The sequence below is a fragment of the Rattus norvegicus genome, chromosome 13 (assembly GCF_036323735.1).
Source record: "Rattus norvegicus strain BN/NHsdMcwi chromosome 13, GRCr8, whole genome shotgun sequence".
Taxonomy (NCBI): domain Eukaryota; kingdom Metazoa; phylum Chordata; class Mammalia; order Rodentia; family Muridae; genus Rattus; species Rattus norvegicus.
In genome coordinates this window covers 79,683,312-79,709,369 of record NC_086031.1, presented here as the reverse complement: position 1 = coordinate 79,709,369, position 26,058 = coordinate 79,683,312, and the positions used below count along the sequence as shown (strand labels likewise).

General features: G+C 42.7%; 1 protein-coding gene and 2 long non-coding RNA genes across 7 annotated transcripts in view; 2 read left to right on the top strand and 1 right to left on the bottom strand.

Annotated features, from left to right (window-relative positions):
* Positions 1 to 12,631, top strand: part of LOC134481525 (uncharacterized) — a 39,467-nt gene extending 26,836 nt beyond the window's left edge. For both annotated transcript variants that reach the window (XR_010057090.1, XR_010057089.1), the window contains one exon: positions 1,197 to 12,631. This is a non-coding gene — a long non-coding RNA (uncharacterized LOC134481525). The remainder of the gene's footprint in view (positions 1 to 1,196) is intronic.
* LOC102546371 (uncharacterized) overlaps positions 1 to 26,058 on the top strand; it is an 81,897-nt gene that overhangs the window by 44,525 nt on the left and 11,314 nt on the right. For 2 of the 3 annotated variants that reach the window (XR_010057087.1, XR_010057086.1), the window contains exons 2-3: positions 16,066 to 16,196; positions 18,137 to 18,237. This is a non-coding gene — a long non-coding RNA (uncharacterized LOC102546371). The remainder of the gene's footprint in view (positions 1 to 16,065; positions 16,197 to 18,136; positions 18,238 to 26,058) is intronic. The other variant, XR_010057088.1, reaches the window with a different exon arrangement.
* Dpt (dermatopontin) overlaps positions 24,611 to 26,058 on the bottom strand; it is a 28,419-nt gene continuing 26,971 nt past the window's right edge. For both annotated transcript variants that reach the window (NM_001401366.1, NM_001401367.1), the window contains one exon: positions 24,611 to 25,709. In NM_001401366.1, coding sequence (NP_001388295.1) covers positions 25,643 to 25,709 — 67 coding nt within the window. In that variant the 3' untranslated portion in view covers positions 24,611 to 25,642. The remainder of the gene's footprint in view (positions 25,710 to 26,058) is intronic.

Genomic DNA, 26,058 nt, shown 5'->3' with positions numbered 1-26,058 from the left:
TTGGGCCCCAAAGCGAACTCCACCTTGGCAGATAAAAACTAAAGCGGGACTTACATTCATGGGTAAATGTTTCTGTCCAGGAGTGACATTTAGTACTTGAAAATTATTGGCCAGGAACAGTCATGATGCCACACCTAACTCAAAGAAGTTATTAAAGAGTAATTTGGTTATATGCCCAAAAATAGGCACTGTAATGGCTGTTTTGATTTTAAAGGAAAGAATTGGCTCAAAAGTCAATTATTTATTATAACCAGATATAAAAAGTTAACATATTTGAGGAATATGTCAGCCAAAGTACACCATAGGTCATGGTGCTGATGGGTAACATAAGTGTACCCACTGGAGATGGCAGTGTGCTCTGTGAAAGCCTCACTGTTTCAGTTGCCCTCCTTATTCTATGGTCACTAAGGGATGTAATCCTTCACAGAAGAATTAAATAAGACTTTCCTACAGATAAATAGATGGTCAGAAGGATACCATAATACAATTCTTCTACTCTAGCTTTATTTTGATACTTGGATGTTCTGGTTTTGGAAATTGATTTGTCCGAGCATGCTCAGTTTGAATGATCCTTCAAAGTTAAAATAGTGCCCTGTGCGCTGAAGAGACGGCAGCTTTGAGTCAATGCGGTTTTAAGTCAACTCTAAAGCAAGAGGACTCACCAAAGGGAGGCTATTTCCTCACTCCTCCTAAGCATAACGTGTGATGTAAAGACTTGGTCCCTCTGTGTTGTGTATTCGAATTTGAAGGAACATTATAATATTCTAGTAAACAGTGTCAATGTTATATCATTCCAGCTTGGAAGCCAACTCAAGGGATTGAAGGGCAAAAATAAGAGCCTATTCCACACTCCAACTTCTTTCAATTCATTATGGGTTATTTCAAGAAGCAGTGAAAGGTGATACAATAGCTAATAAAACTTTACAATGCACTATATTACTTTATGAACAAAATCATAAAATTTTCACTTCTATGTGTAACTGTTGGTATAGTTTCTATCAGGTGTGGCAATTGTGATGGTTTGGATGAGTCCACAGGCTCATATGTTTGGATACTTGGCACACAATTGATGGAACTGTTTGGGAAGGATTAGGAGGTGTGGCTTGTTGGGGGGAGTATGCCACTAGGAACAGCCTTTGAGGTTTCAAAAAACTTGAGCCATTCTCAGTGTGCCTCTCTTTGTCTCCTACTTGCAGATCAAGATGTGAACTCTTAGCTGTTCCTGCAACCATGCCTTCACTTCACCATCATAGACCTAATCCTCTGAAACCATAAACCTAATTAAACAATTAAATGCTTTCCTTTATATGTTGACTTGATCATGGTGTTTGTCAGAAGTAGAAAAGTGACTAAGACAATAGTCAAATACATTATTTTTGTGAGCCAATAATTTTATATTATTATACAAAGATTCAAGCCAGAGAGAAGTAATTAATTCACTTTAAGTAAATATTCTCCTCAATAATCTGAGTTGGACTCATCCAATGACTGAAAAGGACCTAAAGGAAAAACGAAACTTATCTTAATAGAAGACATTTGCTGAGAACTAGAGTGTCAGCTCCCATTCAAAGATTTTCAGCATCTTTGGTTGTCCCTACAGTCACATAAGACGATCTTTTAAAACAAAATTTATTATCACACCGAAACTATTCTGTTTTCCTTTATAGAACTGACATGGATTTTTTTTAATATGAGGGAGCAAAATTCTGCTATAATAGACACAAATCTTTAGGAGTAGCTTTTGAATTGGGTAACAGGAACAGGCGCGATAGGAAAATCTGATGTTGAGCTTTCATAGTACTGGAATGTGTCATTGAGTTGCTAGGAGCAGAGAGGAGGCATCATCAGCTTAACCCAGCTCTGAACTCTGTGAATTACAATAATGATTAGTTTGGAAAGATATGCACATGGGTACAATAGCTGCATGAACTCCTAGAACCCATGGTTGTTTGCAGAATATCTACATAAGATCAAGCCAGTCAGAATTTTAGCATGGAGTGAGGAAGAGTTCATGGGCCTCCAGTCATAGCTAAGGATCCACAGATAGATGATTGTTTTCTAGTGGAACTAGCATACGTCTTCTTTATGATCGTAGTCCCTGGAAGAGTGATCACATTTCAGTGGATGGCCTCATATCTATGAGTATATGAGCAGCACAAACTAAACTCAATGGATTAATCTTTTAAAAGAGGACAAGAATTTTGGAGTTGTGGAGATGTAGGAGTGGATCTGATGGAGTTAAGAATGAGGAAGGGGATGATTATTATCAAAACACATTGTATGAAATTCTCAGAAGAATTAGTGAAAGCTTAAAGGACAAAGAAATATCTAATGTTGCCTTGAAGAGCTAGAAAAAAGGAATCTTAGGTCAGGTCCCAGAAGCAAATGAGGTCATATTGGAAAGTACAGAAAGACAACACTTTTGATAAAGTGGTAGAAAATTTGTCTTGTTAGGTGGAAGCCGCAAATAATGAAGTTGGACATTTATCAGAAAAGATTTTTCAAGCAATGTGTGGAAGGGGTTGTCTGGTTTCTCTTTGCCATGTAGAGAAAATAAGAGAGGCAGGAAGAGAGTAAAGAAGAAATTCTTAAGCATTAGCCTTGGATGATTTAAGAGATTTTTCTTGTTATCCAGATTGCAAAGAATGCTGAAAAGAAGAAATGTGCTGTTAAGCAAATGTGCTCTGGAGAGACAGCCAAGGGCACATGAGGACAGTCTTTGGAGAGATTAGGCATTCGACTCATGGATACACTCCCTCATGTTGGAAGAAGCCAGAAATAGTGAAGGGCTGCCTTATCAAAGTATATGTGGGAAACTATTGTCTCTCCGAGTGACTCTCCTTGGTATACACAGATGGCCTATGCTGTCTTGGAGGATTATACCCAGGAACATCTTAGTCTGAAATTGAACAGAGGATGGACAAAATGAAAAAGTATTTTCAGATTCTCTTAATTAATGATAAATTCTGCAGCTGCACAGATGTGCCAGCCGTCAGGAATGACTCACTGGATAGAGCCCTGGGCCCAGGGCTAGGGGTGATAATGCAGCTGCTGAGGGCACAGGCACAGGAGCTGTGGTCCCAGAGGATGGACCTGAGAACCAAAGAGGAGCGCTCAGGGACACTGAAATCCAGAGGGTTTTTTCTTGCTTAGTTTTGGATGTGTGTTACACCGGAGCACCCCTTAATTCCGTCCATTTTCTCCCTTCTGGGGTGAAAACATGTATGTTTTACCCGTGTGTTTTAGAGACAGGAAACTTATTTTCTGGTTAATTCAGTCCATCATAGGAAAATGATCTCTCTGCTCAAGATGGAGTATTCTCAGAGTGTTGCCTATATGTGACTTAGATGACCTAGGTGGTTAGAGGGAGGGCTTTTGAGAGGTAATCTACATCACATTTTGCATTTCAACTTGTGGGGATTTAAAACATTTTGATCACACTGGCTAGTTTGACATTAACTTGACACAAGTTGGAGTCAGCTAACAAAACGAAACCTCAACTGAGAAAAACGCCTCCACAGGTCCGTCTGTAGGGCACTTTCTTAGTTAGTCACCAACGGAGTAGGGCCCAGCCCCTTGTGAGTCATCCCTAAGCTGGAGTTAAGTTCATGGGGTCTGGGTGACACAGATTTCATTTTACTGGAACAGAGGTGCTATGATGGCTTTAAGTTGAAGCAGAGGAAACAAAGACAATTCCTTTAAGGAGCTCCACTCTGAAGAGGAAGAGATACAGAGTAGAGAAATCACTGGAGCAGCAGTTCTCAAGCTTCCTGTCCCCGTGTTCTTTTAATGTAGCTCCTCCTGATGTGACAGCCCTTTAGTTCCTCCTGTTGCGGTGAACCCCAAACATAAACTCTTTTGTTACTACTTCATAGCAGTAGTTTCCCTACCGTTGTGGATTGTAGTGTAAATATCGGATATGCAGGGTACCTAGAGGCTACCCCACAAAGAGGTCGAGACCCACAGGCTGAGAACCACTGCGCTGGAGTGTAACCATTTAAGGATGGGTTAATCATAGGAAAGTTTTAAACAACATTTTAATGATGTAGCCATAAAGACAAAGACATGTTAAAAATAAGCTAGTGTGTGTATGTGTGAGTGTGAGTGTGTGTGTGTGTGTGTGTGTGTGTGTGTGTATGTTTGTTTCATTCTCTTATCCAAGATAGCTTCTGGGCAGGTGGGCATGCATGCGACCCGCCAGGAGCCAAAGCAGTGAAGCAAAAACTCCTGCTCTCGCTCTCTCGCTACATTGTAAAGATATTTATTATACTCTTTCCCTCACTTTGTATACTTGTTGCTTGCTATGAGGTCTTTCTGAATCCCAGGGAGGGGTTGCAGAGAAGTGAAATTTTCAGTGCCCAAACTGAAATAACCCCAAGTGAATTCAGAGGATCGTGTCTTCTAGCATTAAAAGAGGTCCTTGCATTTTGAGAGGTTTGACTCCACTTCTTGTAGGTGAGTGACATTGAGAGACAGCCCTGCATTCTTACAACTGTGCATAACTACCCTCACTCCTGAAGAATCTGCAATGGAATCCTGGGTGTCCTAGGGTGTTTTTTCGGGGGTGAGACATCAGGGCGACTCCTATGGAGGAAAACATCTAAGTGGGGCTGACCTACAGTTCAGAGGTTTGATGCTATTGTCACGGTGGGGAGCATGGCAGCACCCAGGCAGACATGATGTTGGAGAAGCAGCTGAGAGCTCTACATCTGGATCAGCAGACCGTGGGAAGAGAGAGTGACAATGGGCCTGGCTTGAGCATCTGAAACCTCAAAGCCCAGCTCCAATGACACATGTCTTCCCTCAAGGCCACACCTCCTAATTGTGCCACTCCCTCTGAGCCTATGGGGGGGCATTTTTGTTCAAACTGCCACAGTGAGGGATACCTTTGTCCCTCTGTGCCTCCCTTTTCCTTACTACAGCCTTTCCTTCCCTCTTACTGGGAAATATGTAAGCATAAAAAAAAATATTTTTCTGGTCCCCAGCTTCACGTCAGAGAGGAAGAACATGAGTGTCATCTGAATAGTCTAGACAAAGATACCCATGGTTACTGTCAATTTGAATGTAATAGAAATATGTGTGGGTCATGGATAATTTGCACGTTACTCCCTTATGCACATGAAAATACATGTGCGAAAAAGTGGGTTTTGTGAGCCAAGGGACCCTATGATAAATGCACCATTTGCAGCCAACAAGGAAGACAGAACATGTCCCCAGATCTAGCTGTCTCCCTTGGATGGAATCTGGAGAGTTCCTTGGCTGGATCCCTAAGAACCATCTTTATTTGCAATTTTAAATTTGCTAAGGATTGGTTTAACAGTCCTCAAAGATCTCCCTGTGAGTGCCCGTCTATACCTGAAGTCCCCTTGACTTTGTTGCTGGTAGATTACTAACCCTCTCCCTACCCTGGGGCCAGAGGGAGAGCAGCTGCTAGAGCGTGGCTTATGGCTTGCCTAACTTGCCAGAGCACAGATCTCACCAGCTTCTTCCACCTTTCCCCTGGTCCACATCTGCTTACTTTTACCTGTGGTAATTAGGCATCCTTCTCTGCTACTGAACCTCCCCTCTTGTCACAGGCATGCCACCTCAGGGGACATTAGATCATGACATCTTTCCACCTAGTTGAGTAGGAGATTAAGTTTTTCCCAATAGGCTCGTTTTCCTAGAGCTACCCCCACCAGACAGGCCATGCCTTCCAAAACAGAAACGAGAAGCCTAAGTGAAAACTTGCAAGGATGCTAACTTTCTTTAGGACCTAAGCTTTTTATATCTCCACCAATCCTGTCTCAGAGGAAGACGGTGTTGCCCCCGAGACTGGCAGAGTGCATGCACTCATTGCTCATTTACGATTGTATCCATGAGTCCAACCCAAAAGGCTCTGCAAAGGTTCAGATACGTTGAATAGAGAGCAAACCTAAACACCACGCTCACAGTCTCTTGAATCACACTGCAGCCATACTCCAGTGTGCCGCCAACTGTGGACAGTAGTATTTGCAAGGATAAGAAAGAGTCTGGGTCAAGTAGAGAGAAAGACTGTGGCAGGTTCATGGGTCGTGATCATGACACCATCTGTTATACAGACTGCCTAGATAATGCAGTCCGTCTAGAAGAGGCTGAGGCTGCCGTGGGAAGGCCTTGGGAGACTTTCAGTTTGGGAGACAGCAATATCTTGAGCTGCCAGCGGGAACTCTGGGCAATGCTTTGGTTGTCGTTAGGTTGTTGTGGTTATACAGACTGCCTAGATAATGCAGTCCGTCTAGAAGAGGCTGAGGCTGCCGTGGGAAGGCCTTGGGAGACTTTCAGCTTGGGAGACAGCATTATCTTGAGCTGCCAGCAGGAACTCTGGGCAATGCTTTGGTTGTCGTTAGGTTTAGGATTGTTAAAGTCACATTTTATCCAGCTGTCTTTGAGGGTGACCAGACCTCACAAAGCCAACAGTCCCTAACTGGGTGTTGTCTGGCATTGCAGAATGCCAGAGAAAACTGTTCAGCTTCCTTGACTTGAATATTCTCAGAACCAGGCAAGGATCTTTGTATCCTCCTCTCTTCACAGCTTTTAATTCGTTTAGCAGCGGTTTGCAAACCAAGTTCTACGGGGCAATCAATGTTCCATGCCCTAACTAGTGGTTATGTGCTAATGCATTCTGCCACTAAAACAGAATAAAGGAAGTTATGTTTCAATTCGCAGAGAAAACACAGTTGCAAAGTGGCCCTATAAGGGACGCTTCCATAAGTGTTTGCAGCCCTTTAACATCCAAGTGAACGATTAGTTCATAAAAATAAAAAAACAGGACATATTAATTAAAATGACTAAAAATATGCCTCTTAGCTAAAGCCAACATTCATGTGGGCAATTCAGTCCATTGCTGTCTGGCTTTAGCTTTGCCATTCATGAAATGTGCATGTAAAAGTACTTAGCATTGAATAATTTTCTTAAATGATATAATTTAGAAAATATTTTAGTAGTAATTTGTACATGTTACACACTCAAAAATAACCCCGTTTTAATCAATATGGATACTTCAGGAGTATAAGGCAAGAAAAAGAAATAAGAGAGATTCAAATAGGAAAGAGTCAATTACCTGTGTACAGGCAAAATAATACTGTACTTACAGTTCTATAAACTCATTAAGAAACTCTTAGTTCTGATCAATACATTCAGCACACAAAAGTCAATAATGGGCCAGCAAGATGGCTTAGCAGGTAGAGGTGCTTGCCACCAAGCATAACCTGAGCTTGATCCCTGTTCTCATGGAGAGGAAGGAAAGAATTAGCTCTTGGAAGTTATCCTCTGACCTCCACATGTACCCTGGCATTGCCCTATAAACAGACAAACACACAAACAAATAAATACAGTGGTAATTTAAAAGCCCTCAGCTTTTCTACATACCATTAGCAGATGTGCTGAGAAAGAAATCATGGGGAAAGTCTCACTCATGGTAGCCACAAAGAAAAACAAGCAAGGAAACAAAACTCTCCTGAAGAAATCTAACAAAGGAGGTGGAAGATCTCTACAATGGAGGACCTCTACGTAGAAAGATGTGCTATGCTCCTGGAGCAGCAGAATTAACATTGTGAAATGCCTATTCCTCAGCAAAGTTCCAACAGCATTCTTCACAGAAAGAGAAAACAATCCTAAAGTTCACATAGAAGCACAAAGACTCCAAATAACCAAATCTATCGAGAGAAAAACAGCAAGCCAACCAACCAATCAGCTTTCGTTTAATCAAGGTTTTACTGCTGTGAACAGACACTATGACTAAGGCAACTCCTTTGAGGACAACATTTAATTGAGGCTGGCTTACAGGTTCAGAGGTTCAGTCCATTTTCATCAAGGTAGGAGCATGGCAGCATCAAGTAGGCTTGGTGCAGGAGGAGCTGGGAGTTCTACCTCTTGTTTCTAAAGCAGCTAGAAGAATACTGACTCCCACATGGTTAGAAGGAGGGTCTCATTGCCTATCCTCCATTGACATATTTCCTCCAAAAAGGCCATACCTACTCCAACAAGGCCACAACTCCTGATAGTGCCACTCCCTGGGCCAAACATATTCCAACTACCACACCAACCAACCAACCAACCAACCAACCAACCAACCAACCAACCAGCAAACAAACAAAAAGCCTGCATTGGGGGTATCACAATACCTAATTTCAAACTATACTGTTTATCTTTATTAACAGAAGCATTATGATACTGATAGAAAAACAGACGTATTGAGTAACTCCATGAGCATAGCACTTCTTTCTATGTAGAGGTCCTTCACTGTGGAGAGCCATCATCTCCTTTGTTAGATTTCTATTTGTTTTCTCCATTTGTTTTCTTGTTTCTAGTTTTAGTTTGTGGCTATTGTAGCAATTTGATTTTCAACCAAAGGGGAAAAACAAACAAACAAACAAACAAACAAACAAACAAACAAACTACACTGGGAACAGAAACACAAATGGTGTTGAGGAAAACGAGGTATCTGCATGTAGAAGGGAAACATTAGATTCCTGTCTCTTACCCCACCAAAAAATGTATCAAAGACTTAAGGCAAAGCCCAGAGCTTTGAATTGAGACACAGTTGTGAGCAGCAACCCAATGCTGGGCATGTGGGAGACAAAGTTTTTCTGCCCTGCATGTTCAATCAGTGTAGGTCTGGGCAAGTGACTCAGGTCTCATAAGGGAGGCAGTCTGAGAAATAAAGGTATCTATGGCCATCTCTCCATACTCCATTGAGCTGCTCAGGCCCAAGTGACTGATGAAATACACCGTTAATGCCACCTGCTCACGTGGTGTTAAGTTCATGTTCTTTTTTTTTTTTTCCGGAGCTGGGGACCGAACCCAGGGCCTTGCGCTTCCTAGGCAAGCGCTCTACCACTGAGCTAAATCCCCAACCCCTAAGTTCATGTTCTTAAGCCCCAGTTTCTGCAGCTTTTGATTGCAGAGGAGTTTATAAGCAAGTGTTCACTGGGCCCTGAGTATGAGTCCTATACTTGGCCAGGAGCTTTGAGTGTTAGCTACAAATAAGGAAAACATATATTCAATGGTTCTAACTTTAAAGACATTATAATCTAGCTGCAGAGACTATAGTGGTGCAAATTAATCAAGTTTGGGGAAAATTCAGAATGATGCAAATGTTTTGTAAATAGGTAAAACTGTTGTCTGGATCCATATAGATATAAAGACGTAGAGTATAATACACTCACACATGCAACTCTGTCATACAAATTAGGAAGAATTGGATAAATGAACCAATATGCGTCTGTGGGTTTAAAATTTTCTATTGCAATAACTTCCTATAGTTCAAGCTCATTTTCAAAAAAAATTTCAAATAGTCTATTTCTGCAACTCTCTTTGAAAAGACTCTCTTTTACAAAATACAATATTTCTCTGAAATATTTGTTCTCAAGGCCTTTCAAAACCACAACAGAAGTGGTTATTACAATTGCAGAAAGTTTGAGTATACTGTGATAAATGTCCTCAGTTTCTAACCTGAGCATGCATGAGGCCCTGGCTACTTGTCTCTCACAGGCTGCCATTCTCCCAACACCTTGCTACCTGCTTTGCAATATGCAGTTCAGTCTGGTTCTACCATTCACTCAAAGGCTAGGAGTTTCAACAGTCAGCCCTTTGGTTTCTAATATGCTCAGATGAACTATAATGATCCTGTGGGGGGTCTGAACCTGCTTAGCTCAGGGAGGGGCGTTATTAGGAGGTGTGGCCTTGATGGAGGAAGTGTGTCAATGTGGGTGGTGGGCTTTGAGACCCTCCTCCTAGGTTGCTCAGGCTTCCTTTAGATGAAGATGTAGAACTCTTAGCTCTTCCTGCACCATGCCTGTCTGGACGCTGCCAAGGTCCTGCCTCGATGATGTTGCACTGAACCTCTGAACCTATAAGCCAGCCCAAATTAAATGGTGCCCTTTACAAGAGTTGTCTTGGTCATGGTCTCTCTTCACAGCAATGAAACCCTAACTAACACAGAAGTTGGTGCCAGGGACTAGGGGATTGCAATGATAGGCCCGACCATGCTTTTGTTTGGAGGAATGGGGATTTGAGACTTTGGAAAGCAGTGGAGTGCTTTAAGTGGTGCTTAATGTCTCTCCTAGTAAGAATATGGAAGACTTTGTTGTTAAGAGTGGTTAGAACTGTGGAAGCCTGGCTATAGAGGTTTCAGAGGAGGAGAGTTTTAGCATGTGGCCTGTTTTTGTGATATTTTGGTGAGGAATGTAATTGCTTTTTGCCCTTGTCTGAAGAGTCCGTCTGAGGCTAAAGTGGAGAGACTCAGATTAATTGCACTGACAAAGGAAGTCTCAAAACAACCCAGTTTATACTTTGTGTTGTGGTTTAGTCTCATGAAGAGCATTTTGATGAAGCATGGCAAGCTTAAAAAGAAAAAAATACAAAATATATGATTCAAGTATTGAAGGAGCACAAGAAAAAAGAATAGACCTGAATCTTATGTTCTAGGAAATAAACAAATTGAGGGAGTGGTGACTTTGAAAGAAGTTCAGACATGGTATTACACATCTTTAATCCCAGGAGACAGCCCAGCAGATGTCTAAGTTCAATGTCAACCTACAGAGCAAGTTTTAGGACAGACAAGCTTAGGCATTAAAGGAGTTGGAAAACAGAAGGCTAGTGATAATGTAATAGAACAAGGGAACCATGTTTTAACCACAGCAAGGAGCAGAAGTCAGCAGCTTTGACCATGCGACTCTGGCTTTAGAATCAAGAGTAGAAAGAGAATGCTGGGACACTTGATGCTGGTCAGCCGGAGCTAAGAAATTAGTGGTTTTTAAGAAGAGACCAGCATCACTGAGGCAAAATCTTCTGGGAAATATTTTCTGAGAGTACAAAGAAGTAGCCATGGTTGTATTCTGTGCTTAGACTTGGTAATATGTAATAATCGTCAGGTAGTACTGCTTTTTTGAAGTCATGAAGGGGTCATGGAGAGCACCTGAAAGTTGGCACTGTGAGAGGCCATGGAAAGCCACTGGTGAAGGTGCACACCCAGTTGCAGTTGACGGCCCAGAACTGAAAGGGTCATGCAAAGAAGTTCAGGCTTAGCACCATGAAGAGGGCCTATGAGAGGCTGTTGTTGAAGCCTAGTTCCAGTGGAAGATCCCAGGGTACTGGAGATGCCAGTGTCGTGGGATGATCACCAAGAACAGCAGCAACAGTGGAGCAGAGTCAACCAAAACCGAGAGTGTTACAGAGAGCAGAACTGGAGAAGTGACCCAAGCTCTTTTGAGAATCCCAGACGTTCATGTGTGCCTATCAGATATCGGAACAAGAAGCTGTACCATTGAAGTTGACTTGGGTATCCCAAGATGTTAAAATTGCCAGAGCCATGGGACACCTGCCAAGAAAAGCTGCTAAGGGGGTGGGACCAGCCCAGGAGAGAGAGAAGTCTTTTGCAGTCAACAAAGATGAAAGGAGTTGGAGAAATGAAGATTGTAAACCAGACATGGAGATGCAGAGTTCGGAATTCACCCAGCTGGTTTTTTTGGTCTTGTTTTGGTTCTAGCATTTCCTCACTATAACATTTTGGGATAGTAATTTATATACTGCGATGTTGGAGGTGTGGGATCTGTTTTTTTATTCTTGATTTTATAGGCGATCACAGTGAAGTGATTAGATGAACATCAGAATAGACTTTGAAATTTGGACTTCTAACATTTTGGGGATGGTTATAAACTATGAGGACTTTCGAAGTTGAACTAAATGTTTTAGCATTATTCTATGCTTTGGTATGTGTCCCTTATGTGTTTGAACAAACCTACAGGGACCATGGAGTGGAATGTGGTGGTTTGACTATGCTTGGCCCAGGGATTAGGAGATGTGGCCTTGTTGGAGTGGGTATGGCCTTGTTGGAGAAAGTTTGTCACTGTGTAAGTGGGCTTTGAGGTCTCCTAGTGCTCAAACTCTACCCAGTACTGAAGAGACCTCCTCCTTGCTGAAGACAGTCTCTTCATGGTTGTCTTCAGATCAAGATGTAAAGGTCTTGGCTCCTTCAGCACCATGCCTGCCTGCACACTGTCATTTTCTTGCTTTGTTGATAATGGACTGGACCTCTGAACCTGTACGCCAGTCCCAATTAAATGTTATCATTTATAAGTGTTTCCTGACTCATGGTATTTCTTTATAGCAATGGAAACCCTAAGTAAGTCAGATCCTATTGGTGATTTCATATCACTTCCTGGCATATATACTCCAAACATATTTGACTATTGGAACGAATTGGAAGCAAAGTGAGAGAGCAGGAGGGGAGTCCATTGTGACACTCTGGACTCATATTGGACAGCCCCTTACATTTCTTTATTGTGCATGTAGTAAGACAGTTTCCTGCTAATTAATAGGAATTTTGATTTAAGGGTTTAAGGCTATGTTTTAGGACAAATATTCAGGACAAATTCTTCAGTTGAATACGCTTGAAAGACAAGTTGCTTAATTTATTGTTTCTTTTCTTGCCTTCTTTGAGTAATTAAATTTAGATGACTTGTAATCCTGATTAGGGGTAAGCTGTTTGTACTTGAAAATACCATGCTGGTTTTCATAAGACATATTTGTGTTCTGTTGTAGTGATTATAGCACAAACCAAGACTGAAAAGTCAGATCAGGGTTGGAAGCAGTTAGCAGATGCAGGTGGACTTTGTTGTAACTATGGCCCAGCAATGACTTAAGGACAAAGGACAAGGTGGCATCCCAAGGCTGCACACAGGGCATCTTAGGAGGTCTCTGGCTGTAATACTTTAAAACTATTTTCACAAACAGTATTTTGGTAAACTAAGCTCCAATACCCATCTTCTAAGGATATCAGAGGAAGTTTAGGGGATTGGGTAAAAAGTTAAGTTTTGCCTTCAATAACTTCAAAGGAGCCTTTGAAAATTCTGATCATAATGATTCAGGTTAATAGCCTAAGGTACAATTAGTGCTACAAGAAAGTGGAGAATTCTATCAAGATTTAATGTATCTGATACCCAAATCAAAAAACCCACTATACTCAGTAATTTAATATAAGTGAGACAGATACTGTTTATGAGTATAGACATATACAGGAAGCTAGAGGAGACTCATGAATGCTTTTGAGTCATGTAAACAAATTTAATTAGGACATCTGATAGGCCAAATGCAGTTTTAATGAGGACATGATGTTTACAATCAGAAATTCAGCATTTTAAATGTGATAACCCTGAGGATGAGGTAATGTGAGCTAAGCTAAGACTCTGGCTTTGTCTCACTTGTAGTTCCCCAGCTAATGCTTGCATCCTCCGATTAGATATGCTACTTGCACCATCTGTATCTTCATTGCTTGCATATGTAGCCCGATGGAACGAGCCAGCCATGGCTGAATCGATGGTTCCAGTGGAGACTAGAGAAGGTGTTCTTTTCATATTGCCAGAGCCATTATGGATTTTCTAGTCAATGTGTCCAACCAACATGCCTTAACTGATATAGTCTGTAAATTCACGGTGGTGGGAATTTGGAAGGACTATTAATTTTTGGCAAAATGGTATTGCTAGTTCAAAGGCATGGGAAAGCATGGATTTTAGTTTCAGAAGGCATGAGTTTGAGTCTTGGCCTCATTTCATACAACTTTGTAAACTCGAGCACCACGATTCCTGGGTATCTAATTTAGTCAAAAGATAAGTTGACAACAGACACCACACAAGTCTGTGGAAGAATTATATAACTATTGTGTTCAACTCACTGGTAATAATCATGCACAGGGCAGATTGTACAGGGAACAAATTAGCATTTGGGAAGGGAGAGAAGCTTGCATTGGACTCTCAGTTTTAGTGCATATTTGGTAGATGAAAAAAGTCACAAGTGAGCAAAATGTATGTTTTAACCAAACTCAATAAAAACCATCTATTGACAGCTATTCAAATTCTTTCCTGATTCCCAATTTCTCCATTTAACCTTCCCCTCATCAAGTGTATATGATTGGTAAAAGTATTATCTTTTAGTGCCCCCGATTATCTCTTCGGTCTTCCTAAGCAGATTGTGAGCTGTTTGAGTCTCAAAAAACAACCTCATTCCATGACGTCCCTACTGCAGACGATATTGTGGTGTCCTCTCAAGATGTTTTAAATAAATATGTATTGATCAGTTGGCTGGAACTTTGCCTTTCAATAGGAAGCATTATGGGGTAGTTGATCTGGTGGAACGTAATGTGTTGTTGTGTGCAATTTGGATAAATACAATGACACCAATGTTGCCTCATTAGTTTTGGAAGTGTACGCTGAAAAATGCTTTGTAAAATTACCTGTATTATGAAGTCTTTGCATTTTTAAAATTATCTTTCATGATGTCAGGTTTTGGGTTTTACCAAACAGTATTAGGATATTGTCTTCAGTTAAGAACTTCTACTAAGACACGTTAAGGGCTAATGAGATAGTTCAGCTAGTAAAGGCACTTGGTGCCAAGTACAATGGCCTGAGGACCTTCATGGTGGAAGAAGAGAACCAACTCCCAGAGTCCTCTGGTCTCTGTTACACACATGGTGTACACACACTTACACACATACATTGTGTAAAATGAATAAAAATAAGTGATTATCGAAACAAATATTTAATATTCTACAATACATTGAACCTAAAGTCTGCTGAAAGGCTTGATTTTTATTTGAAAGTCTGCTTTCCTTTGCAACACTTTGGGGTATTTGTTTCATGCCTATCCAGTACCATATCGTTAGGTATTAGTTCAATGGGTGTTAAAGAGCACATATTAGGAACTGTGTAGACTATCATGGGTGCAAAGGTAAGTCTGACACGATATCCCTCCACAGGAAACTCCCTGTCTGGGGATTAGACTTGAAAGATGTAAGCAAGAATGGAGAGAGAAGACAGAGCTGTTGCCATAGTCTGGGGCAAAGAATAGGCCCTGCTTGCCATTTTCCTCAATTCCGCAGACTCTCATTGCTCATTCTTTAAACATTTGTGAGTTAATGAATACCCACTCTATTCTGTGTGCTGGGTGCAAAGGGACCCACAAAGAGAACATTTAATTCTTCTCCAAACAGGAAAATGAAGAGACACGACAGAGCTGATATAACCAGATGTTTGCACAGGCGAGGGACTATTAATTTGCCTCGGGAACCAGGAAATGTAGCTCTGAGACTCATACTGAAAAAGTGTGAGTGGAGAGGCACCCAGGCGTGAAGATTAGCACAGGGGAAGTGTGGCTCCTCCCCCAGCGGGATGGATGGATTTCTTGGAGATGAGGAGCCAGGGATACAATAAAAGATAATACAGAGCTCCATTGCAGGTAAAGACCGTAACTACTGGCCCTGCAGCATCCGGACACACACAGATGCATACAGAGTGCACTCGAGAGGATTCCAGGGCAAGGCGGGGTTCAGGTAGTGTGAGGAGGTTAAGTGTGGGTCTGTGAAAAGGTAGAAGATGAATAGCTCCTTTTTTCCCCTTTGATCCCTGCTTATAAAAACTATAAAGGAACAGAAGGTATCACTGGGAACATGAGGATAGAAACAACAGTGTGAAGTTATAGAGGAAATGAAAACAAATAATGAGGATGAGAAATAGTAGATTGATAAAGTGTCTATACTCCAGAGTCTAACAACTAAAGTGATTGATTCATTCTCTCTCTCTCTCTCTCTCTCTCTCTCTCTCTCTCTCTCTCTCTCTCTCTCTCTCTGTGTGTGTGTGTGTGTGTGTGTGTGTGTGTGTGTGTGTGTGTGTCCAGAGAAAAACTACTGGCTCTTAAGTTTCAAATGAGCTTTAAAGCTGAATCGATTTGATTTCATATGGCTGTGCCAGCAGCGAGGAGAGATACAGTAACACAAGATGCCCATGGTATGACCTAAAGAAGGGAGCATGGCAGTCTATAGTGCAGAAAAGGACTCAGTATAATATTGTGCCCTGTACTCATCCAGGCCAAGTTTGAGGTCTGTCCCATGTGTATGGTATATATTCCTAAAGAAGCTGATTCTTTGTTTCCTTATTATAAAACAGAGTGATGGTAGCTACCTTTCATGTCTATGATGAGTTCAGGTGAGATTCCTTTATGTACAAAAGCAATCAGTTACCATCATCATTATCATTTGTTATGTATTTCCAGAGCCATGGGAGAAAGACCTACTCTGATTTCACTGATGCCAGTGTGGACAAAGCTGCCCATGACCTCAGGGGAACTTCATCAATGGCCATAGAGAATGGCCCCATGGGAAAGGACTTTAAGGTTACACTATTGTAAGTTTCCTTGCCTTTTCTTACTTAGTGAGAGAACTGTTCACAGTGTCTAATAGAACAGGAGTGTGTTATTTCCCTTCTTTAGGTTCTTTTGCTGAAAATTAAAGGTAATAAATTTACATGTCTAGAATCCATTATAGCTACCAAATACAAGCCATCAATGTGGTTTATGATGTAGGTAGCCTGTGTGCTCAAGATAAGCTCAAGGAGACATCATGGAACAAGAATGGATAGAGCTTTGATTGACAGAACAGCACATTTCCGCCAAAGGACTGAATGTCCTGAGGTCTCATCAGCTAAGAAGACGGTAGAGTCTATTGAGCACATGGATTCCCTAGGCAGAAAGATTCCCAGAGCGTACACTGCAAAGCTGAACAAGGCCATGAGTCTGTGCAGAGGGCCCAGGAGTCAGGCAAAGGCAATCACTGTATTCATTTCATTCTGCTTGTCTGGGTCACACTGAGTCTCTCATTTCTTATCAGAAATCATTTTAGAAGGCAGACAATCAGAGAACCACCACTGAAGATGTTGAATTGCTCCAGTATTGATGTGCTAGGCAAGGTCTGGGTGAATGAGAAACACTAGGGGAGTATCCCTCTGGTTTGCAGACCACCCAGCTGGCTCTGTAAACCTCAAGCAACATTCTCCTAATAACCTCACCATACCAGCTTCGTCTCTGTCTCTGTCTCTGTCTTTGTTTCTCTCTCTGTTTCTCTCTCTCTCTCTCTCTCTCTCTCTCTCTCTCTCTCTCTCTCTGGAAAACATTTACAGTATTAAAATAAGCGTGTCAATCATTTTTTCCTATTGCATGTTCAGCCATGGAACTACAAAGCAGTTTCAAACAGTACCACTCTCTCTTCCCAGAGGAAACCTTCAGCTTCAAACTGGAAACAGATAAGCTTTGAGAACCACTTGGCTTACGTTCAAGTCAACTCACACTAGTGTGTGAGTTTGGGCAGGTTACCTCCTGCTTCAAGGATCTGGGAGTTTGCTTTTGAACTGGCACTATGCCTACCTTTCTGTAGATGCTATGATAGATGGGAGGGCAGCTAGGTCATGGGGCACAAACATCTATAACGCATGTGCTCCCTTCTCCTGCCACTAACTAAACCACCAGATAGGGACTTGACAGGTTATATTATCCTTTAAGGTATGTATGTATGTGTTATGCATTTGTATATACATGCATTTACCTGTGTGTGTATATATGTATGTATGTATGTATGTATGTGTGTGTGTGTGTGTATGTATGTATTTATTTATTTTTGAAACAAGTATATAGCCTAGGCTGTCTTCAAACTTGTCTTCAAACTCATCTCTGAGCCTCCTGAGTTCGAGGTTACAGACGTGTGCCCGCACTCCTGGCTGTATGGACATGTGTGTTCCTACTTGGAGTATTTACAGAGCATTTGCATGCTAGATCTGTTCCTGTGTTTTGAGTAACTCATTTCCCTGAGAGCTGGAGGCAGGAGGCAAGAGGTTGGCGAGTACCCCCGCCCCCAGCCCGCTCAAGCAACTCAGTTACTGGCCCTTCTTCCTTTGCCGGTTGGGCTGTTGTTACCCATCTACCTGCTTGTAGAGACCCTCCTACCTCTGAAACAGCACAAGGTCACCCGTGTGCTTGATGGCCTAGAGCCTTCTGTCATCCAGTAACCTTTCTGAGTTTTAGTCCTTCTTCCCTTGTTTAGAATTTTAAAAAATATTTTTTTCTGCAAGAAATAAAAAGGTGTGCTATGTGTATTTTGGCCCCTTTCAGTTTGAATCAGGAATCACGGAAGTGATTAATGAGTGACATCTTGCTGTGATTCCTTATAAGAGGACACATCCGATTCCGTCGTCAGTTTAGAACACTGTCAGTGTGGGAAGGGCTGAGTGCACTTTTCTGTGTTTTCTAATTTTTTTAACCTCTCTGTTCTTGTACATGATTTTTTTTTCTCAAGGTTCGCCCGTGAGAACCTGCCTACCCCTTGTCAAGTCCCCAGCACAGGCCATACCATTTTTACACTTCGAGAGAGTTCCAGTTCCTTCCTCCTGGAAGCCTGTGAGTGGAACCAATCTGCAAGACATGCTCTCTTGTGGTGGGGGGAAAAGACAGGTGTGACACAGGGCATGTTTGGCTTCCAAGAACATCTTTCCACCCAGTACTAGCTAATGAGCTCACCCGTGAGTCTACCAACAAAGAGGCTCACAGACACAAAACCCTAATGCATTGACTAATGTGGCTCCTGTATAGTGCTGGAGTCTCTAGCCATGAAGCACACTTCAGATGTGACAGGAGGCTGATATGTGGTTGTGGGATGAGCTATGGTTTTGAGTCAGAGATCCCCATGAGAACCCAGACACCTAGCCCAACACTTCGCTTTCAAGAACTTTACTCTTCAGATGTGTGAGGTAAAGTGAGTATTTCCTTTGAGTTAGCAGGGTTGAATAAATCCATGCATGAGGTGTGGGGACAGCACTGGGCATACAGATAGCATGCAGCAATGGTGCCCGTGAGTGTTGATGACTTTGGTAGAACCTGTGGATGAGAGTTTCTCCCTTTTTTTTCATGTTTCTCTGTGCAACATGAAATTCGTAGGCAAATGGATGGAACTAGAAAATATCATCCTGAGTGAGGTAACCCAATCACAAAAGAACACACGTGGTATGCACTCACTGACAAATGGATATTAGCCCAAAAGCTTGGAATACCTAAAAAAAAAAAAAAAGATTCACAGATCATACGAATCCCAAGAAGGAAGACCAAAATGTGGATGTTTCGTTCCTTCTTAGAAGGGAGAACAAAATACTCACGGGAGGAAATACAGGGACAAAGAGTGGAACAGGGACTGAAGAAAAGGTCATCCAGAGACTGCCCTGCTAATGCCAAGAAGTGCTTGCTGACAGGAGCCAGATATGGGTGTCTCCTGAGAGGCTCTGTCAGAGCCCTACTGATACAGATGAGGATGGTTGCAGCTAACCATTGGACTGAACAAGGGGACTCCAATGGAGGAGTTAGAGAAAAGACTGAAGGAGCCGAAAGGGTTTGCAACACCATAGGAAGAACAACATCAACCAACCAGATCCCACCAGAGCTCCCAGGGACTAAACTGCCAACCAATCAATGAGTATACATGGAGGGACCCATGACTCCATCTATCTATGTAGCAGAGGATGGCATTGTCCAGCACCAATAGGAGGGAAAGCCCTTAGTCCTGTGAAGGCTCGTTTCCCTAATGTAGGGTAATGCCAGGGCATTGAGGTTGGAGTGGGTGGTTGGGAGTGGGAGCACCCTCATAGAGGCAGGGGGAGGGGGAAGGGATATGAGAGAGGGGGAAAGGAGATAAAATTTGAAATGTAAATACATAAAATATCCAAGAAAAAAACCTCAAAGTTCCGGTCTACCAGTCGGGCACACCCCTGTAACTGCAGACACCAGGATGTGGGAGCAGAGGAACCACAAGTTTGAGGGCAGCTCAAATGATGCGTGAGATCCTGTCTTAACAAAACACAACCAAGTGAAACCAAACAGTATTACAAGAAAATAAACAAAGAAGAAGATCCTTTTCCTTCCACAGAGCCAGTGTTCTACCAGACTCTGCCAGAATCCCCTTTCTCCAGTCTCCCCAGGCACTCGTTCATACATCTCTGGCGTTATCTCCAACTTCCCCCAAGATACAGACACATCCAGTTAATTTAGATGTCTTCTCACTGTGTATCAACTATCTGTCGGCCATTGTTCCTCCGTCTACAGTCTACTGGGGGATTACCCAATGAAGTTCCATCTCATCTCCACCAAAGGCTGCTCAGATACTCTTTTCAATATGACTTTTAATTCATTAAAAAATGGCATTCAAGGGGTTGGGGATTTAGCTCAGTGGTAGAGCGCTTGCCTAGTAAGCACAAGGTCCTGGGTTCGGTCCCCAGCTCCGAAAAATAGAAAAGAAAAAAAAATGACATTCAATAATCTAGGATAGTGGTATATGCTTTCCAAATATGTGACAGTCATATTTTCCCACTCACCCATCATTAGCGATTAGCTTTTAAAGGGGTAAAAATGAATGATTATCATTACTTAATAATGCTGGAGAAGAGTAAGAGATGAGCCTCAGAACTGTAGGGCCCCTACAATGCCTTGCCTCTTAATAAAACCGCATGATGGCCAGATTGCGTAGATATCATTTTCAATGATTGGTTGTTTAGAACCCTGATAGAGCTTCCCAGTAAAAACCATCTAGATTCACGTTCTGACTGTTAGCGTTCACAGTGGTCACTAGGCTCCATCTGCGTGTAAGCTTACAGGTCAGTAGCAGAGGGAAGAGGTTCCTCGTGGTAGGGTCTAGTGCTTAGCAGGGCTCTGTGGCACAACTTCAAGTTAACAGGGCATTTCAGTTTGTTCGCAGTAGTTTGGGATGGGGCTGTTTTATTCTGTGAAAGGATGTATACTCTGTGAGATCTACTCTGTGCCTTCAAGACACAGGAGAATGTTCCGGATGAAGAGAAGGTGGGGACAGCAGACCAAAGGCCCCAGGGAAGGATTTTAGATTTGAAAGAGAGTAGAAAAGTGGTATAAGGAATCAGAGTCTGTCCTCAGAAATTGAACTTGGGTGAAGCAGAGACAGGATTTCTAGTTACTGCCTTAAACGTTGGTTTCTCATTGGCCACATGACAGGCTGAGCATATGTGCTGCTCTCCCCAGGGATGGTGAGAAATGTTGGAAGAGGCAGGTAAATTCTGCATATTTACAGTCCACTGGGCAGCTGGGAAGATGAGAGGGTCTGGGTTTTTATAATCTCATTCTTTCCAGGAGGTAAGCATATAGTTGGTCACCTTTCAGCTGGAACACAGGCCTAGGGCTAAACTGCTTGGCAGCCAGTGACAGCTTTTGTCCCGTAAGATTTAGAATTACTTTTCCTTTGATGGCCAACACAATGTTAATTGTTTTCATTGGGGAAGGAAGAAAGATACATACAAAACAAGGCACTACAGTAATGTTTCATTCCAAGGAATAGCATGATTTGTACTTCCGGATTTTTTAATGTATGGTGTACATGCATGTGTGCATGTGTGTTCACATGTGGGTAGGCTCACATGTGCGTGGAGGTCTTAAGTAGGTGTTTTGTCTCTTCTTCTGTTCTTCTCCACTTCAATGAGGCAGGATCTCTTGCTGACCCTAGATCTTGCCCATGCCAGCCTCTGTAGCCAGCTAGTTTGCTCCAGGAATCCTGTTTCTGCCACTCAAGTGCTAGGATTAAAGGCAAGCAGCCACACCTGCACAGCACTTCCTGGGGTTCTAAGAGTCTGAGCTCTTTTCCTCCTACCTGCTAGACAAGCACTTCATGCACAGAGCCACACAGCTCTGCATTGTGCAAACCTCCTATTCAGCCTTTGCCACCGATAGGCATGCATTGGTATGTATGACTTACTGAGCTGAGCTTGAAAGTGTACTATGGCGAGGAAAGCTGGAGGCCGCAGAATGGAGGGCGTGCGTAGTTGGCAAGCTCGGTGGTCTCTCTCGGGTACATTTTACAATTAATAGAGTTTTTGTTGGTCTTCAGATTTAAGCTTATGAAAAGCTGCAAGTCTCATGACAATCATGGCTGTGTGTGAATAGTTTATTATTCCTCACAATGACTTGAACTCAGTCAGGGCTGGTACCTGGAGTCAGGAGCCAAGGCAGAGGCCACGGAGGGGTGCTGCTTATTTACTGGCTTTTTCAACCTGCTTTTGCATAGAACCCTGGACCACAAATTTGTCCCCACTCACAATGGGCTGGGCCTTCCCCATCAATCACTAATTAAGAAAATGCCTTTCAGACTTGCTTACAGCTTGATCCTATGGAGGCTTCTTCTCAATTGAGATTCCCTCAGCCTGGGTCAAGTTGACATAAAATCTAGTCAGTATACACAAGTTCTGCAAATACCTCTCTTTGCCCCTCCTCATTAACTTCCAGGAAGATACTCAGGTTCAAGTCCTTAACAGTGTGGTTTCAATAAACAGAACTAAGCTGAACTAATTTAAATAAAATGGAGAGGAAACTTTATAAGGAAAGCGAATGCAGTTAGTCTACTCTGTGGACCACCATGACGTGAATAACCACATCAGTATGGACGTCACTGAACAATATTTTGCTTGGTGAGTAAGAGAAGATACTACGTAGGCTTGGAGTTAGACCCCAGGAAAAATCCTTGAACAAGAATCTATGCAGAAGACAGACAGGTCTACAATTCTACATCTCGCTTACTTTCTTTTACTTCTTTTTGTAATTCCTTCATTAGAGTGCATTCTTCTGGAGGCATTAAGGAAAGGCTGATACTCAATATTCGTTTCTACCTTTACTAGCATTTTTTTTTACTGCACAAATAAACAAGTTACCCACTTTGTTACATTCCCTGCATGCATCTGGAATACTTCTGGTACGGCATTTACTGGGGTCTTCAATGTCAATCATTATCTGATTGCATTTAATTTTCCTAACGAGCCCATAATGCAAATATTATTATCTCTATAGATAAAGAAATGGAATCAAGAAAGGTGGGTGATTTGCCCAAGACTCTGATGCTGGGAAGTGACAGAGTCAGGGTGACAGCCATAGCCCTCAGCGTTTCTGCTTGTTCAGTGATGCTGGACTCAGCTTCCAGCTTCCCCTTTCTGCCTCACTGGCCTGCTTTGACTATTATTTCCCCAGCACACAGATGTCCTGCCAAGTGGGAATCTCGTGTCTCTTCTGCTGCTCACTGTGTTCTAATTGGCAGCATCTTGTGAGGTTTCTGGGAAAGGGATTCTCTCGTCATTGACCATGGGAAAACATGGCTTTGGAGATTTGTCTAATCTTATAAAGCTCTGTTCTGCCAGATTCTGGCATAGGACCTATGTCTTCAGCCATAGTGCCAGGCTGTTTCCCCAGGAGAAAATGCCTCAGGAATCCCCTTATCAACCATATGGCAAAGATTTCAGAAGATTCTGGAACTTCGAGAAATGTAACAATCACCTAGATCAGCAGTTCTCAACTTACCGGTCATGACATTTTGGGGATTCTAACAACCTTTCACAGGGGCCACCTAAGGCCATTGGAAAACAAATATTTATTTACATTACAATCATAACACTAGCAAAATTACGGTTATGGGATAGCAATAAAAATAATGTTGTGGTTGGGGGTCACCACAACATGAGGAACTGTAATAAAGGGTCACAGCATTGGGAAGACAGAGAACCACTGATAGATTCCTAGATAAATGACTTCATTTTAGACCGCTGGCTAGAAAATGCAGGTTTCATGTCCAAGACAGTAGAGAAGGTTAGTAGAAAGAACGGAGCAATGAGACCTAAGACTCCTTGTCAGGTCTTGGACTTGTTCCTTACTTGGAGTTTCAGCTCTTGCTGACTGACAGATAATAAGAAACGCAAATGATCCATATCCAGACCAAACTGACGATGTCTTTCCTGGCATGATCCTTGGCTTGGACACAAAGGGATTTTTTTGTAGAAGCCCCTTTTATTCCATCTGGCACAGGCTCCTATTACTGGACGGCCTTCTGTTCTTTCCTTGACTTGTGCTTTTCACAGTCGCCTGACAGCTCCGTCAGCCACAGGCCTCTCCACCCCACATCCCATCCTCCTACCAACTCTTGTTGCTACCACGGATGTGGCTATGGAGTGAACCAATCTGCACTGTTTGTCTCCCTTCCTGCTGGGCTCCACATGAACCCAACTAAGGCCATTTCCTGGTTGTCATCCTGCACCAGCACTGCAAATGCTAAAATATTAATGGCACCCTCTGTGAAAAATGACACCAGGAAGCTTCTCATTATAAATTAAAACTGCAGAGAAGCAGAAGCAAGGAAATAACAAAACTCAGCAGAAAGACCTCATCAAAGAGTTCTTAAGAATTAAGACAAAGAAGTCCATCTTCGGTTCTGTCTTGCCCATCCCAAAGCTGGGAGCTCACTGAGGGAAATGTAGCCACTGTTGATGGAAATGTGCTATTTCGCCACCTACCTGGGGTATATACAAAGTGTCCCCACTGGGGATTTGCCCATCTGGCACCTTTTCTGGGCCTATCCAGGGAGAAGATGAGGGAAAGGTAGCAGAGTTGAGAAAAGAACAAGTGATATAGGTAAAGGAAGTATGAGTTCCCTATGGCTACAATTTCAGGAGACATATCGGGTCATGTGATATATTGGGTAAAGCAGCTAGATTTAAAGCCAAAGAAACACAGTTCCATCCTTTGTCTGATCTTTAGGTGACCACTTGCCACTTGGTGACCACTTTCCGCTTTGTGTTCTAATAGTCAGATTCCTCCAATCACCACACATGGCTCCCTCACCATTGTCTTCAAGCCTTCTCCCAATCACAGTGTGACCGTGTGTTTTCAGAGTGAGTTCATGGATGATCAAAAGGGGAGCGTAGGGGACACAAATTGGCCTTTGATATCTATAGCACAGTGAATATTGTTACCTTTATTTTTTTTTTAAAGAAGGAGCTACAAATGGCTAGGGACATATTACAGGGGGAGGAAAGATGGTGTTATCTCTGCAGAATGCACTTTCATGCTCCACGGGAAAGGGAGGAGGAACCTCAGGACCAATCTAGAGACGTGTAAGCAACATCTCTGTGGCTTCTGGGGATATGGCCGAACACCGGATGTGTCTCAAACTGTGGATAACCCAAGATCCCTTCTTCCCTTGCCACTCCTGTCTACCCAGGTTCCCAATCTGAGTCCTATCCACTTTTCTTTCTTTCTCTGTTTCTGTCTTGAGACTGATTCCCACAAGTTTTCCTGGCCCTCATATTCATTCTCATTGTTGGGTCTACTGACATATGTCTTTGAATCAAGGAAGTTCTTTCAGCCTAAAATCTTTCAGCTAGGTCCTCAAGCCCCCCTCCCACTCCCCCTTTCACCTCCAAGTCCCCTCTCTTCTGAAGCACATAGATCTTCACTGGAACTTCTAAGTGTATGTGGCTCTTGTGGAAGGAGAGAGTAGGTACATGTTCCCTCAAGACAGAGAGTGCTCCCACCACCCCAGGTGAGATCTCTGGGTGTTGTCATTCAAACAGGCTTAGCTATAGAGAACCTTTATCCCCACCTCTCTCAAGCGCCTCCCCCTCCCCCTCCAAGTTTATTAAGCTGAATCTGAAGCTGAGTTATAGTGCGAGCCCAGCAAGGCTGGGACAGGTGCTCTGGGCAGCAGGCTGTAAGCTGTACATGTGCTATGCAAGGAAACTGTCATCAGCAACTGGAGATGCTTGTTTCGGAATGTGTTGAAAGGGAGAAACAAGGCTTAATTGTGGGTTTATTTATACGTGTGATCGTGGTGACAAAGGCCTAGGCAGCTGACACTATAGCTCCCATCCCAGGGAAGAGAGCAAAAAAAAAAGTGCAGTTGTTCTAATTAATATTAGCAGATGTGATATGACACCCTCAGGACCCTTGCCCTTCACCCGGACTTCTGTACGTGGCGAATCTAAACGTTTTCGAATTCACAGTCATAGTCAGTCATCCGGCACATTATGAACTTCCACTGGCGATCCCTGTAGGAGGAGAGCCAAAAGAGGAAAGTTAGAGAGTGTAGAAAGATGGCTCCTGGGGAAAAGCACTGCTGGGCTTTGGCAGGATTTGGAGCTGTGGGGATTCTCACCTTGAACTCAGAAGACTTTGATAAAGTCCCCAGAGAACTGATGAATCTGTAAGGTTAGATTGCCCGTTGCTGGTTATAGGGCACATGGAGGAATAGGCTTAGTGTGATAAGACTTGCTTTAAAGGATTACCAGTGAAAGGTGATGATGTCAGATTTTGAGGGTGCGGGACTCAAAAATTGGTCTTTCTCTTGTACTATGCTGTGTCCCTTGCCAAGTGTCCTTAATGCCACCAGGGATACAA